At 39.3% G+C, this 16,328-nt stretch overlaps 1 protein-coding gene across 3 annotated transcripts in view; it reads right to left on the reverse strand.

Moving 5' to 3' along the window:
• The window catches only part of arhgef10la (Rho guanine nucleotide exchange factor (GEF) 10-like a), a 310,750-nt gene that overhangs the window by 35,221 nt on the left and 259,201 nt on the right, over positions 1 to 16,328 (reverse strand). For all 3 annotated transcript variants that reach the window (XM_036559119.1, XM_036559118.1, XM_036559117.1), the window contains 2 exons: positions 12,183 to 12,394; positions 2,221 to 2,378 (listed from right to left, as the gene is read on the reverse strand). In XM_036559119.1, the coding sequence (XP_036415012.1) occupies positions 2,221 to 2,378; positions 12,183 to 12,394 (370 nt within the window). The remainder of the gene's footprint in view (positions 1 to 2,220; positions 2,379 to 12,182; positions 12,395 to 16,328) is intronic.

Below are 16,328 nucleotides of genomic sequence, written 5' to 3' on the forward strand. Positions count from 1 at the left end.
AACAGGAGGCAGCTGATCCAAGCAGGTAAACGGACATGAAGCAATCTTTATCGTAAGATGACTGGCATCGTTGTTTGGAACAGTATGTTTTTAAAGGCTTTAGTTTGACTTTCATCTTTGTCAGAAATGATTTAGAAGATATCTTGATACAATTCTTTTGAACCACACCACATTTGTGTTTGTAGAAGAAGATGTATTTTTTATTTTTCATATTTGTACATACAGGTTTGTTTTGCGGAGAGAAAATCCTTCCTTTACAGTTTTCTAGTAAGAACTACTGGAAGGAGAAAAGGACTAACTGAGGCTTGGTCTCAAAGGGGACTTGATTTTTTGGGTTTTGGTTTGATTTGGTCTCACTTTCATTTAGACTCAGTCTTGACTTGGTCTCACTTTCATTTGGATTTGGTCTTGACTTGGTCTCACTTTCATTTAGACTCAGTCTTGAATTGATCTCACTTTCATTTGGACTTGGTCTTGACTTGGTCTCCTTTTATGTAGATTTGGTCTTGACTTGGTCTCACTTTCATTTGGACTCGATCTTGACTTGGTCTCCTTTTATGTAGAGTCAGTCTTGACTTGGTCTCACTTTCATTTGGACTTGGTCTTGACTTGGTCTCCTTTTATGCAGACTCAGTCTTGACTTGCTCTCACTTTTATTTGGACTCGGTCTTGACTTGGTCTCACTTTTATGTAGAGTCAGTCTTAACTTGGTCTCACTTTTATTTTGACACGGTCTTGAGTCTTGCTTTGATTTGGATTCAGTCTTGACCCAGTCTCAACAAGTCATGGTCTTTAACTTGTCTTGGACTCAACAATGTTGGTCTTACTTGAAGCCCTACTCAACATATTCCCTACTATCCCCATAAATAGAAGTATGATATATTATATCATCACTCTAAAGCTGATTTCACAGCAGAAGCGACTCTGCATGAGTGGTAAGCTGAAACCACTTTGTGACACTTATTACTTCACACCAGAGGTGAAAGCGGTTTCAGTTTCATTTGCATTTTCACGTAATATAAACATCTTTATTGCAGGTTAATTGCTTACATAAACTTATTCAACATAAAAATATCAACAATAAAATAGCCTGACTTGCTGTCACGACTCTTGTTAGCTTTCTCATCATGTGATGTAGAGCTTTATGAAGAGGGGGAGATGCAAGTGGGTTCACAACATTAACCTACCTAGAGATTTCTATCACATTTGTATGTATCAAAGAGTTAAAACTAGATTTATTGATTTGTGTATTAGCTTAGTTTGTACATTACAGCAAAAATACTGCATTATATTACTATTACCACATGCAGTATGTGTCAAAAATTTTTGAGGCACACAGCATGGTTACTGCGTCTGGTCTGAAATAGGCTTATAGCAGCATATAAATATAACAGAACACCTGAAATGTAAAAATCTGTCCTTATACTTTTGCCCAAATTCTCATCTGCCAAACTTTATTTCTTTACTGTCATTATTGTCCAGACACACATTAGAACTTTTCTTAGTTGTTTTTTGTCAGTATCACAATATGTGTCTTATGTCAACAGATTAAAAGAGTACCGTTTGAGTGTGATCTCAATAATACCCATTTCACATCAACAAAGATTTATTATTATTTATTATAGGTTTATTTTTCAGACAAAATTATCTCATATTATCGACTACACAGCAAATTAAATGACTCACCAATGAACAAACAGAGGTTTTGCTGTCTGTGATCAGCTGATGGTGAAGCATAACTACACAGACAAATCAAAAACTAAAGTTTTGAAAGCTGTTTTGTTGTTTGAAATGGGTAGAAAACAAAATCTCGTCTGTCAGACTATCGTGTGTCATCTAATCATGTCTGGAGCTTTACATTCAAAGCATGCAGACGGGAAATGATGACTAAAGAACCGGGATTTCGAGGTAACAGCGGATTGCTGAAGTGATTGAAGTGTTTCAATGGTTGCTAAGCAGTGATTGGAGGACTAAGAAAACAAAGTATAAGATAGGTATCCAAATGAGATGGTCTGAGAAAAAATGGCGAGTTAAGCGTATAGAATACCTTAAAGATTATCTCCATTCCCGTTTTCACTGCAGTGTTACTGCTGTCCTCATTCCAGTGCAGTGCTTTACTTCAAAGTAGTAACTGAATCATTTGCAGTAGTTACTGAATTTTAAGCCCACAGGTTAAAAGGCTAAAAGACAATGATGCTCAGGTTCTTATAGAACTCTTACCTCCAGTATGTCTCTCATAGATGAGCAGCGTTCCGTCCCGCAGACCAGCAAACAGGAAATTAGCGGTGTGTTTGAGACACAGCACGGGGCAGCCCGTGTCGTTCCGGATGGTCAGGAGGCACTGGGCTGAAGTGTCCATGCTGCCATAAACCAGGATACTACAGGACAGAACAGAAGAGAAGTCAGGCTTTGTTCTCACAGCATTTGGACTCTGTCTTGGTCTTTGTTTCCGTTTGAGACGCTTTCATATGTGGTACTGAAATCCGATCCGTATCCGATCTACAGCAATGCGACTCAGTCTGAAGAGCCAGATCAGAATTCATGCGACTTTTACGTCAGTCCAACTCGATATTCGTCATAATTTCTCGCTGCTGAGACTCAAACCTTTAGGCTGATGTTTCTGTACCAAAAAATTAGAAGAGACTTGTCAAAGAGATTTTGACAGAAGTGACTGAACGTGGCTGGAGACGAACGAACGAGGCTGCAGCAAGGAGGGAAAAGTCTGAATGCAAAGTTTGAAGAATCTGAGGACACAAACCAAATAAGTGACCATGGTCGAATAACATGCCCCTTTTTACGCTGACCTCAAACACATTCTGGGTGATAAGCTGAGCTGTCAGCCATCAGAGCTTCATAATCGCTCCTGTGATGCTGGAGTAAACAAAGCTAAAACCTCTGGAAGCAGAATTCCATTTGTTGGCAGTGATAATTGTTCACCTCTGGATGAGCCACCTGAAGCATCGTTCTTTTGCACATGTGAGTCAGTTTAGGAGCTGATCTGTTCAGACTGATGGCGCACAGATCATGTTTAAACGATATTGTGAACAGCCAAACAAAAAAAAAAATAAAATCGGTTTTGGTGAGAAAATCAGGTTTGGGCCACTTTTACCTGCTGTGTGAATGCAGCCTTAGTTAGCAGTTGTCACTGCTGCTAACAACAGCATGTTAAATTTCACATGAATTACTTTGTAGCTCATTAAAACAAGCAAAGAAACTCGGTAGAAAGTAAAGATTCTATTTCTAAACGATTAATCTGTACCATATTTGTGTTTGTAAGTATAAGTGGAAAAATGTTATTTGATTTTGATGAAAAGTTATTATTCTGCATACTGTCCATGTAGAAAAATGCACCCGTCAGATTTTTTCCACATCGACACAAACAAAAAAAGAGTGCGGACTCAAACCTGTTGATTAAGAATGTAAACTGAATGTAAATATAATTCATCATACCTATGTAATTAATTATGTTATGACCAGTGGGAAATCCTCTGGACTTTCTCCAGCCCAATTTAGATGCTTTGCAGGTGCTTATTTTGCATTAAGTGAAAGACGTCAAAGTCAAAGTGAACTTTATCGTCACTTCATCTCATCACAGATGTGCTGAGAGAGGAACGAAATGTAGTGTCACCATGAAACAACAACATTTAACACAGAACAGCAACAGACAACAGTGCAGAAAGACAAATACAACAGATACAAACACTAAACAATAAACTCTCCTCTGAATATACAATAACTGCAACTGTACAATTGAGAAAACAGACCAGCTGTTGGTCCACAGCGGTGACCGCAATGACAGTTCTGTGTGTGTTTATCAATCAACTTAACATCTATTCAATTCACCTTAATGTTCCCAAACCTTAACCTTAGCCCTAACCCTAATGCTAACCTTAGCCTCAACCCAAAACCTAAACCCCACCCTGGCTCTAATTCTAAGCCTAACACTGTAGAGAACAAGTATGTTAATACTTTCAGCACCTGTAGAGAATCTGTTGGGTGCTATTAAAATAAAGTGGGGCCAAAATACAGTAGGGTCCAAAAGTCTGAGCCCACTTGTAAAAATGCTTCTATTTTGAAATCTTTTCTAGTTTAATAAAAACATTATCCTTAGAAATTCTATTCTCAGCACAACAACTTGAATGAAAAGCAGAAGCTTTAAAATTCTGATTTTTTTAGTGTTTGATATGTTCCCCCTTTAGCTTTAATGACAGGGTGCACATAAGCAGGCACCACAGTTTGTGCAAAAGTGCTGAATCGTGAATATGAGCTTTAATGGATGACATAAGACTAAAAAACAAATCTGAATGTGTTGTATAAAGGCCTCAATATGGTCAGTGTCACAAATTTGCTTAGATTTTAATAGTGACCTAAGAATAGCACAGACTCTTGAAGATTTCTTATGTATTCAATATCATATCTTATATATTTAATATTATATAATATATTCTTATATAACATTTGCTAGTCATAATTTTTTTTAGTTTTCAAACTTTTCAAAAATCTACAACTTTGTGTTGTTTATTTACAATTAAAACATTTTTGGACTCCACTGTACGTGTATGTAATTTTTTAATATGTATGCTTATTTTTTTTGATAGAATCATCATTAATGCTGTTTAAAACTGCAAATATAAGAACTGTAGTACCACTTATGCCTTACTGTCAAGGTTTTATTGGTAACAATGCAATTAAGCTCTTGAAACACCCAACAGAAAAATGTCCAATCAGTTTTTACCTCCCCATGGTATCTACTTAGAGACCAAAAAAGCTATTCCATTGGTTTGGACTTCAGGAGGTGGACAGGTTAAATTAACTACCAGCATAATTAGAAAGTGACAGCAGAATCAATAATTTCCTGAGAAAAAACTTTATACTTTCAGAAATAATACCTTTAAACTGTCTCTGGGTCAGTTCCCCTCTTGTCACTGGGGTGGAACCCTCAAGGCTACATCTCAGTACCTTCAGTCAGGGAACATAACTGAACCATAATCCACTGAAATGATATGTTCTAAGCTGTACTGACTCCACACACCCCGTCTCGTCTCCAGGCTTTTATTTTACTGTTCTGTTTAAAACATTCGGTTATGAAAAGGTACAAATACGAACTTTTCACCTGGAAAAACTTATTTAAGGTTCACAATCAGACCTTAAAACCACTGTTGGAGCTTTGAGGGAACATTTACACTGTTTGTACCTTGATGAACGAAAAATGTACCTGAACAGAACCTTTATTTCTACCAGTGTAGGCCTTTTGGAAGAAATGGAAAACAGTGGCAGTTCTATTCAAGGGCTCTTCACTGAATAACTGTAAGACTACAACAAACACAATCAAATATACTGGAGCATCGTGCAGAAGAAGAGTCAGGAGAGGCCATGATTTCAACTTCAAACAAACAAAACTCCTACTAGAAAGTTCAAAGTCATCACTCGTGAAAAAGTAACTGCCTCCTAGAATTAATAACTGTTTCAGCAGCAATCAAACGCTTTCTGTATCTGGAGGACTCTCACATTTAGGGTTCTGCCAATAGCATCTCAGAGGGGAGTCATTTAGAGATGGACTCGCTCTTGCGCTTTGAATCGTTACCTCAGATCATGGACTGATAACTGGACATTTCTGGTAGGGAGCAGAATTCAGGTACCATCAATCATGCCAAATTATCCAGGCCCTGAAGCAGCAAATCATCCCCAGACCATCGCACTACCACCACTGTTTGATCGTTAGATTGATGTTCTTAGTGTACTGGTTTTTTTTTTTTTTTGGTTTTACACCAGATTTTAACTCATCTGCATACAGAACATTATTCCAAAAGGCTTAAGAGTCAACAAGGCATTTTTAGGCAAATGTCAGATTTGGCAAATGTGAGCTTTCATGCTGCAGCTCTTCTATGGACACCGTTTTTGCTCAGCCTCTTTGTAGTGGCAGAATCACAAACACTGACTTTATTTAAGTGAGGTCTCCAGTCGCTGTGCTCTTAGAGGTATTTTGGTAGGCCAACCACTTCTGGGAAAATCAGCACTGTTCCAAGTTTTCTCCATTTTGGAGAGAATGGTTCTCAGTGTGGAGTCCCAGCGTCTGAGAAATGGCTTTGCAATCTTTTCCAGACTGAAATATTTCAATAACTTTCTTTATCATTTCTTCTGAAATTTCATTCAAGCCCTGCACAGTGGGCCACCTGCTGAGACCTTTTAGCCTAATTCACATTGCAGGAAAGGTTTTAATTAAGTGATGTTTAGATTCAACAGGGCCGCCAGTATTCAGTCTGGAGCAGCTTTTTGGATTTTTGGGTAAAAATAAAATAATCCTCCTTTGCAGTAAAATAAAGCTCTGCTGATCGTTCTAACCCTGAAGCTTGGTGCGCAGACTGCTAGTCACCATAGCAACACAGACAACAGATCTCGCATAGCTAGTAACTAATGAAAAGGCAAAGAGAAAGATTTAAAAGGAACATTGATAATTTGGAGATGAATGGATTTATTTACATTTAGAATCTCTCCAGCTGGTTTCCTGATTCATTTAATCTGCAATGAACTGTCAAGCACAAGTCAGTTTCTTGTTTGCCAGCTACTCATTTGAATTTTCCCGTTCCACCTTAAATGGTGCAACAGTTAGCTACATAGTTAGTTGGCTACATCCTGGTGCCTCAGGCACCATTTCAGGTGGAACAGGAAAATTCGAACAGGAGCAGGCGAATGAGAAGCAACTTCATAAAAAGTCGAACGTTGAGAGACATTTTACAAGAAACTGTTCTACTTTTGTGGAAAAGTTTCCTGCCGGAGATGTGAGAAAAGCGGCTACAGCTGAGCAAAAGCTTAAAGCAGAGGAAAGTGAGTCTGCGTTTTCATTTATATCATATTTTTTTACTAAAACATTAGCACACACTGAGACACATTTACAGCAAAGATGGTGAAACATTACTTCAATAAAATGGACATTAAATGTTGTGGCTCCCAAGTTGGTTAGAAACTTGACAAAACGGCTCTTCTTAACATTGGGGTTGCTGACCCCTGATGTAGTTTAATTGATCCCAATTATCAACTTCATTTGGTTAAAAGGCAAGGGGCTGCGGGGGGGGCCAAAGTTTTATTACACACTTCTGTTACTTAAAAATAGTTAAACCAGGGCTCCCGAGTGGCGCAACCGTCTAAGCGTTGGCCGTATCATCAGGAGATCGCGAGTTCGATCCCTGGTGATGCTACAGCCGTCTGTAGCCGGGAGTCCGAGAGAGCACAATTGGCCTCACTCTCTCTGGGTGGGTGGGACGGCTGCCCTTCTCCCCCATCACTCACTAAGCGCGATGCAAGTCAGCGCAGGTGTCTGTTAGCTGACGTAACAGATCTGGCGGTTGGCGCTTTCCTCCGAGCGCGTTTGGCTGTCCAGTGACGTTGCGTGAGAGGCAGGTCTCGGAGGAAGCCTGTGTTAGCCTCACCCTCCTACCGTTGATAGCGTCGTGTGTGATTGGGGGAGTCCTAACTAGCGGGTGGAATTGGCTACGACTAAATTGGGGAGAAAACCGGGTAAAAATTAAAAAAAAAAAAAGTTAAACCAAGTTCCCGAAGTTACTGAATAATAAGCCTTAGTATGCAATAAGCCTGGGATTTTAAGGGGTTAATTGATCAACTAGGGGGCAATTACTTTTTCACACAGGGCCAGGTGATGAAAGAAGAGAAATGAAATAACCATTTTTGCATTTTGTGTTTCCTCAGGTGGTCTATTCTGTTTGAAATATCCAAAAATAGAAAAAAAAAAACAGGTACGAGTTCTTTTTCATGATAGCAATAATTCCAGACTTCAAAGGGTTAAGCATCATTTTGCTGGACCAGCTGTTCTGAAATACCACACTGGTAGCCACGGCGTGTTTCAACTCCAAAAAGAGCACTGTCTGCAGCCTTTTCATTTCACAGCCGTGCAGGCATTTGCTCAAAGAACACCGAATTTCAACATCAATGCATGTTCAGACTGACAATGCACTGTTACACTACCATCACTTCATTGTTATCACGACAAAAACCTCCAATCTCAAAAAGCGCTACCTTTCAGGAGAGAAGAAAAGCTGCTTTTTACACCGATTTCATCTAATTAGCATGAAACTTCAAGGTGTTTAAAGCTGATTTTTTTTCACTTCCATAGCTGCACATGTATGGAGAGCATAAAAGAGAACCAGTTTTCATATTCTGTACAAAAAAAGGCAAATGAGTAAAAATCAGTCAAAACCGAGGTAGAAGATTGTCACGCAAGAGTGTTTTCCTTTAGCCAAAGTGATTCTCCCACTATTCCGACCCATAGCGAATGGCTTCAGTAAGGGAAAACACCACGTTCACAGTTTCATTTCTGAGACGGAAATAGATCTTTTCTTTCTGCTCAGACGTTTGCTGCCATCGCCGCGCTCAAATCGACCCCGTCTCAATTTCTCCACAAAAGGCGCGCAAACCTATTGCGAAGTTAAACCAGATAAACAGTCCTTTATCTGCTGAATACCACCAGATAAAGCACAATAAAGTCAAATGTTGTGGTTTATAGAAATATTCGCTGTCAAACTTTCTTTCTAGAGGTTCTTAAAGGAGACAGAACAAATGCGTGGTATTCAAGGCACAGCGGAGGCTTTATTATTTGATGTGAAACTGTAAATAGTGAGAGCCGATTTGTAGAGAAGACAATCGATAAAGCACGCAAATATTAAGACAACTCGCTCAAAAATAGATTTTTCCAATTAATTTGTTCAAAAATAGAAACAGCGTTTTAAAATGTTATATTTTTATATTTCTCACTGTCGCTGCTACTGTCCGACTTTGAAATAGACTAACTAGCCACTGTCAGATGCCAGAGACATCTTTATCCTGTAGGTTAAACACTGTTATTGACTAGAAATGATACTTTTCAGCCAACTGTACTGTATCTGTCAGCATTCCAACAGTCACTCATTCAAGGTTTACAGCCACAACAAAAAAGCTCCAGATCAGAAAACTAGCTAGTTAGTCTCGCTGTATAATCCAGCTGTGCTTAAGCATCAGATCATGGACTGTTTTGGCTTTACACCAGATTGTGACTCATCTGCATACAGAACATTATTCCAAAAGGCTTAAGAGTCAACAAGGTGGTTTTAGGCAAATGTGAGCTTTCATGCTGCAGCTCTTCTATAGACACCATTTTTGCTCAGCCTCTTTGTAGTGGCAGAATCACAAACACTGACGTTATTTAAGTGAAGTCTCCAGTCGCTGTGCTCTTAGAGGTATTTTGGTAGGCCAACCACTTCTGGGAAAATCAGCACTGTTCCAAGTTTTCTCCATTTTGGAGAGAATGGTTCTCAGTGTGGAGTCCCAGCGTCTGAGAAATGGCTTTGCAATCTTTTCCAGACTGAAATATTTCAATAACTTTCTTTATCATTTCTTCCAGAATTTCTTTCGAGCACGGCACAGTGGGCCACCTGCTGAGACCTTTTAGCCTAATTCACATTGCAGGAAAGGTTTTATTTATGTGATGTTTAGATTCAACAGGGTCGCCAGTATTCAGTCTGGGTGTGTCTAGTTAAATGGTCAATTATCAAATATCAGCTAGGGTTATTATAAACCTGCTGGTGAGCCCAAAGTTTTATTACACACCTTTATAACCTAAGAACAGTTCCACCAGTTTACATTGGAGTTCCTGTAATTACTGAATAATAAGACTTCGTATGAAATACGTCTGGGAATTTAAGGGGTTAACTGATTAACAGAGCCAGTTGGTGTTGGATATTTTTTTTCTTTCAATAAATGAGATGATCTTTTTTGCATTTAGGTCTTTGTCTTATAGTAAATTCGGCTTGAAATATCCAAAAATAGAAAAAAATCAAGTACAAATTCTTTTTCATGACAGCAATAACTGCAGACATCAAAGGGTTTAACTAGCTAGTTAGTTTTCTATACTCCATATATGTCATAACTCCAATGATCCAACTCACAGATGACTTGGACAACGTTGATTATCTTGTATGGGAGAGACGGGCAGACGTGAAGACTTAAACGACTTTGATAAGGGTCAAATCCATATGGCCAGGTGACGGGGTTGAGGCATCTCAGAAATGACAAGACTTGTGGGGTGTCATTGTGGTAAGCGCAGACTTGGCAACCTTGGGAAAATATTTTGCGAGGCACAATTGTGTAACGCTTTAAAGATCAAAAACCTTTGCTTAGCTTAGTCTTTTCCCAACTCCCGCCATATCATCAGGCTTGCTTATTCAACAGGTCTGCTGCTCTCAATCCCCATCATTGTCCTCCTCGGCTGATGTCATGTTGTGTGGCCAATTTGTAGTCCTGGCGACAACCACACTCAACAAAAAATGACGACTACGTTTGTGTCCGCTTGGGTGTCGCAGACCTTGTCAAGTACATCAAAAAATCTAAAAAAGGGTGCAGATGATGTCGCGCACTCTGACTGGACAGAAACTCAAAGTTCCACGTTGTGGAGTTCACTGTGTGCAGCTGTGTTTATTTCTTGCTGAGACTTCTCCACTTGGCACACGCTGCCCATACAGCAGCGAAGCAGCAGAGACAGAACGGGTTGCCAGTTATTCAAAGCTAGGATCGATATACATTCATAAGACGATTCGTTTTCATTTTCAAACCTTTTCCCGCAGCTGCAGTTCATTTCGAAAGCTGTCCAAGCAGAAAACACAACCCACGACAGTGTAACTTCCACCTGCAGCGCACTTTCAGACTAACCTGAATTTTTGGGAAAATTGTGAATCTGGCAACCCTGTGTGACAAGGAAGCTCATGAGTGAAAAACACTAGTGTGGAAAATGAGCAGTATTTCTGGAACCAGCCAGATGGAGAGAGTAAGGTGAATGAGAGGGATAAAAAAGCATTTCGTGCTGCTATCGGTTCGCCGTCTCTTAAATTAACTGACATTACGCATTTGTCATGCCCGGGGAATGAACCCAGCACTATTACGGATCGTGAACCCACGACTGTAGCCTCTCACTCTCGCTCATACAGCTTGTGGATTCTTGTTACAGTGAAGGCTGTTGAGGGGAACTGGAGCTTTGCACCTTGGTGTTGCTTTTGTTAGTTTGCTGCTCATTGATTTATCAATGGTTCGCTTGCAAAGCACTATTCAGCACAGTTTGCTGAAGGTGCTCGATATATCGCTTTAAAGGCCATTTCAAAGCTGTATGGGTATGAAGAATGCACTGCCCGCACTACAGGGATGGTTTGAAGAGTCAAACTAGAAAAATAAATTTTGTTAAAAGTAAAACATTTGTGTCATAAATAATGTATTGAAATTAACTTGGACGTACACCTTTTTCACTTTTTTACACATACTAAGTTTGAAACAGTACTCCACTTTTGTCTCTACTGTCTTGAAATACATGTAAGAGACCTTTATACCCAATTTGTTATTTAAAGAGATACAAATTCGAAGCTCAACCTGAACTATGCTAACGTTAGCCTGTTTCTTTAGTTGTATGCTGGCCGAGGCATGTACAAAGTGGTTGCCACACTCATTACAAGTGTGTTCCATTCCTGTTTAATGTGTATTACGAACAGCATTAATGAGCACAGCAATGCTAGCTGGGTTAACTAGCTTATTCTTACCTGCACTATGTAGTCTAAATGCCACATTTTGTGTTGGCCACCAGATGGCATTATTTCACATTTTACTTTTGGTTTATGTTTCACTAATTAAAAAAGGATGATGTAGCTGTAAAATATAATTTATATAGATACTGTAACAACTGACCCTGATGGAAATGTAAAATGTAGACATTAATAAATTTAAAATTTGAACATAATATGAAAACACAAGCACTTTCACCACTAAACGATCATAGTAATTTGTAACTGCTTGTATTATTTTCATGAATTTACATCTCTCATGTCACTGGTTTATTTTGGAAATATATTTAGACCAATGTGTTTTTTTGGGCAGTACAGTGTTTGCATGCTGCCTTGTTGTATGCTGGCCAAGGCACATACAAAGACTCACACTGTGGTTGCCATACTTATTTGCTGGAGGCAAATAAAACTGCATCATCCCAGTCTGGTGTCCATTACTGGCCAGGGTGGACGAACACCCAAAAGAAGGGTCACATATACACAGTACTGAATGTGGGGAATCAAACTGCACTCTTTTCTTGTAATGACACTTCTGCAAACATGGGTTATTCTGACTCTAAATGATGAGACTGGTGACCCTGAACTCCATACCTGCCATCGTCCAGCCCCACACACACAGTGTTCCCTGCAGCAGTGGAGCTGTGGAGCGTGTGGTGATCCTCCTCAGGTGAATTCAGCTCTGGGACAAACTCCAGACAGTGAACTGGAGATCCAACCGGAACACTCTTCACCCACCGTGGAGTTGGACGGTTCAGAGAGAAAATCTCCACTTGGGACTGACCACTTTCATCTCTACTGGCCACCTAGAGGAGAAATCGTGGAGACATCACTGACTGGGAAGGTCATCTGACAACTTAAAGAAGACATATTTTATTTGTTTCTGTCTAGAATTGTAAATATCTAAGGGGAATCTTTCTCCCCCTGTCATTTTCTTAATTGTGAAGAAAGAGAGATTAATAACGGACGCAGTTGAGGACAGTATAGTGAAGCTATGCATGTTTGAACAAGACTCCTTCAGTTTGTTTATACTGAGATAGATATATGGCAGATATAGTCATAAAATCATAAACATACAGAAATATTTCATTCAAAAACCTTTTCATTTGTTTTATAAACCTTTGCTTTATACTTTTGTTACTTGATGACTAAGACCATGTACCCCAGGATTTGCAATGTTAGGTTAGCGACAGGCTAGTGGTGGTGTATATCCATATACATTTCAGGGGTCACAACCCAAATGTTAAGAAGAGCAATTTTGTCCTTTCAACAAAAATTAAACCACCTTGAGAGCCACAATCTATTTTAGCATAAATACTAGTATTGGCCAAAAAATACAATATAAACAAAAATGCAGACTTACTTTGCTCTGCTTTAAGCTTTAGCTCAGCTATAGCCGCTTTTCTCACATCTCCAGCAGGAAACTTTTCCTCAAAAGTAGAATATTTTCTTGTAAAATGTCTCTCAACATTCGGTTTTTAAGAGGCTGAAGTCCCTTCTCATTCACCAGCTTCTCATTAGAATTTTTCCGTTCCACCTTAAATGGTGCCTGAGGTGCCAGAATGTAACTGCTGCACCATTTAAGGTGGAACGGGACAATTTGAACGAGAAGCTGGCAAATGAGAAACTGACAACAGCCTCATGACTTTTTAGTGTTTGGCCATTTCCCGCTGCAGATTAAATGTATCAGGAAACCAGCTGGAGTCCGTCCTTGGTTTAGAACCAGAGCAAACAAACACTGGAAGTCAATAGTATCCCAAACCATTCATGTAAATAAGCACCCAAAACTTCTCTCGACCTGCTCAAACCACATCCAGATCACACAGACAAGTCAATGAAGTTTAAAGTGAAACAAAACACCTTTTGTAGGTTTATCATTATTCAAAATGCAGCTTTTAACTATGTATTAGAAGAGGTATTACTATGCTAACGCTACATACTGCATAGTGATGTTTTACAACTGCCTTTCAGAGTTTAACAGAACCAGTGAGCAAGATGTTATGTGAATGAAAAGGTAGTTCCAGTTTTAGCTTAAATGTGTAAATAAGGTCTATTTAAGCCATTTTACCAAATTCTTTTTTTTCTAAATGAGTTTCAGTAGCTTATCACGTAACTTAAAACCAGTACATTAAGATTTTTGCAGGTCTTGGTGCAAATGGTTTATTTTCAGTGCTTATTAGCACCGTTAGCCTCGCAGCTCCAGTTCTAAACTAAAGAAGCAAAACTACAACATCAAACTAGTCTTAGAAAATCATGTATATTTAATTTTTTTGCCAAAAACGTCCTTCAAATACTGACACTGATGCATAACAGACATTCAAGTAATGTACTTGTTATTTTAGATGTTGTAGTTTTACAGTGACTACTTTAGATTTAAACTTGAGTCTAACTTGAAACATTATTAGAAGAGCTCAAGATCTGGTCTAGTAATAACATAATATGGTCCAGCGAGCCTGCAGAGAGCCTGTTAATATTAAAAAGCTGTCTGAATCTGTCACTGACACCGAACTGTGGTGTTATACAAATCAAGTCAAATCAAATCAAATCACATTTATTGTCACATCACATTTACACTGGTGCGAAGGTGAGTGAAAATAGGTGCGTAGCCCCCTTGTAGAAGTTAAATACAAAAAAATACATATCTCTGTTGTCGGAAGAAAACCTCGTATCTCCAAAATGGGAAATTTATAGGAGAAGGAAAAAAAACATACTTTACTTTTAACGTAAGTCAATTTAAACTTTGTCAATGGACTTTTTCCCAAATCATTTTTGGCCATTTCTTTTAGTCTGTTCATCATGAAATTTGCATACAATGTAAAGAGCAGCAGGTCTTTTCAAACTATGTCAAAAACTGAAAAACGACAAAAATGGAGATACGGTATAAATATATACACACACACAATTTCCAGTGTACAGTTTTGCACGGTAATATGTTATGAAACAAAAAGCTATGATAAATCATTTAAACTAATCAAATGAATCAATCACCCACTGCAGAACTGACTCTGTGTGTTCTTCCTTTCTTTCCTTTGCCGAGTTGAACAGCTGCCCATCCTGTGCGTCTGATGCTGCTGCCTCTTCTGCCTTGATCGGGTGCCACTGCTCGCCGTGCAAACCTCACCCCCACAACCTGACCCCACTGATGCTGCTGCTGCTGCTGCATGAACTAAACTAATCAAATTAATCGTTTGCTCCACCTGTTTTCCCCGTTTTTGTACTAACAATGTTTAACTATCCGGTGTTGACCAGAGGAGGATGGGTTCCCCTTCTGAGTCTTGGTTCCTCTCAAGGTTTCTTCCTGTTTCTCTTAGGGAGTTTTTCCTTGCCACTGTCACCACTGGCGACGCTCATGGGGGCTTGGACCCGGATTTCTTTCTGTAATGCTGATTTCCTTGTAAAGCTGCTTTGTGACAACACCTGTTGTAAAAAGCGCTATATAAATAAACTTTACTTACTTACTTACTTTATATGTACAGTTCTACACATTTCCAGGTACATTAATATTACATGCTATATAACATTAATGTACATGGAAATGTGTAAAACTGTACATATCATAGCTTTTATTTAAACTGCATTACGCTATTGAGCAAATACACAAACATGGTCATCCAACATCAGCAGCTGACCTCACTAATGCTCTTGAGGCTGAATGCAATCAAATTTTCACAGCAATGTTCCAACATCTAGTGTAAAGCCTGTCCAGAAGAGTAAAGGCTGTTGCTGCAGCAAAGGAGGACAAACCCCCTATTAATACCTTGGTTATCATTAAAAACATGATGAGCAGGTGTACAAACTTTTGAATATATAGTACAGGTTTCCCTCTCTCGACAAAAAAATTTTGATTTGATTTGGAAGAGCGAGAGACAGAAAAAGACAGATAGAGAGAGAGAGATTAAATTATTTATTAATCCTCTAGAAGCAGCCAGATGAATTCTGCAGCTTTATTCAGTGTTACTCCTCTCCTCCACTTCACTTCCCTTCGTGCTCGTACTTCCAATGCTCTAACCCGCCTTGATCAAATTTCAGATGGCAGAGAACACTTCCTCTGCTGTTATTCCTCTTAGCCACGATATTTCTACCTGTCAGCAATTTCAATTTCAAGGGGGCGAGAGTAAAGTTGAAATCAAATATCCTTTCAAAGCGCGTCCGTCTGCTCTTAGATATCTCTCAAATTCAGCGCCGATCGGCCCTAATGGATTCACGGTGTCAGCTCAATAGCTTCAAAACATTCTTCCTCAAAACTCCCATCTTTTCATCACTCAAGCAAAGAGATCGGGCGGCGATGAGAGGGAAGGACGGCTTCTCGGAGGTTTTCCTCAACTTCTCGACAATGTAAGACTGATGACTGATTGACTGTTTAAGCTGGAGTCTGAAGTGACAGATACAATCGCACAAGCTGACAGAATAAGACTTTTTTTTTTTTCGAATGAATGAATAAGTTTTTTTTTTCCGTTCATTTCTATTCACCCGCCGCTCTCGTTGCCTCAGCAGTAGAGCCGGGCCGCGGGAGTATTTGGATGGGGTTGCATCATAAATTAATAAGCCGCCGCACGTTTAAAATAAAGAAATAAATAAATAAAGGCGCGTTCGCTTTCATCAACAGTCCGAAGACTCTCCCGTGGCCCTCGCTCGTTCATTTATAATGCAGTGGAGGCAACCTGAGCACAATTAGAAACTAAATGAACTGATCAGCATCCCGTCGTGTGTGTCACACAAATTGGCTCATCTCTCTACACT

Source organism: Colossoma macropomum, unplaced genomic scaffold (genome assembly GCF_904425465.1).
Source record: "Colossoma macropomum unplaced genomic scaffold, Colossoma_macropomum, whole genome shotgun sequence".
In the NCBI taxonomy this organism is placed as follows: Eukaryota; Metazoa; Chordata; class Actinopteri; order Characiformes; family Serrasalmidae; genus Colossoma; species Colossoma macropomum.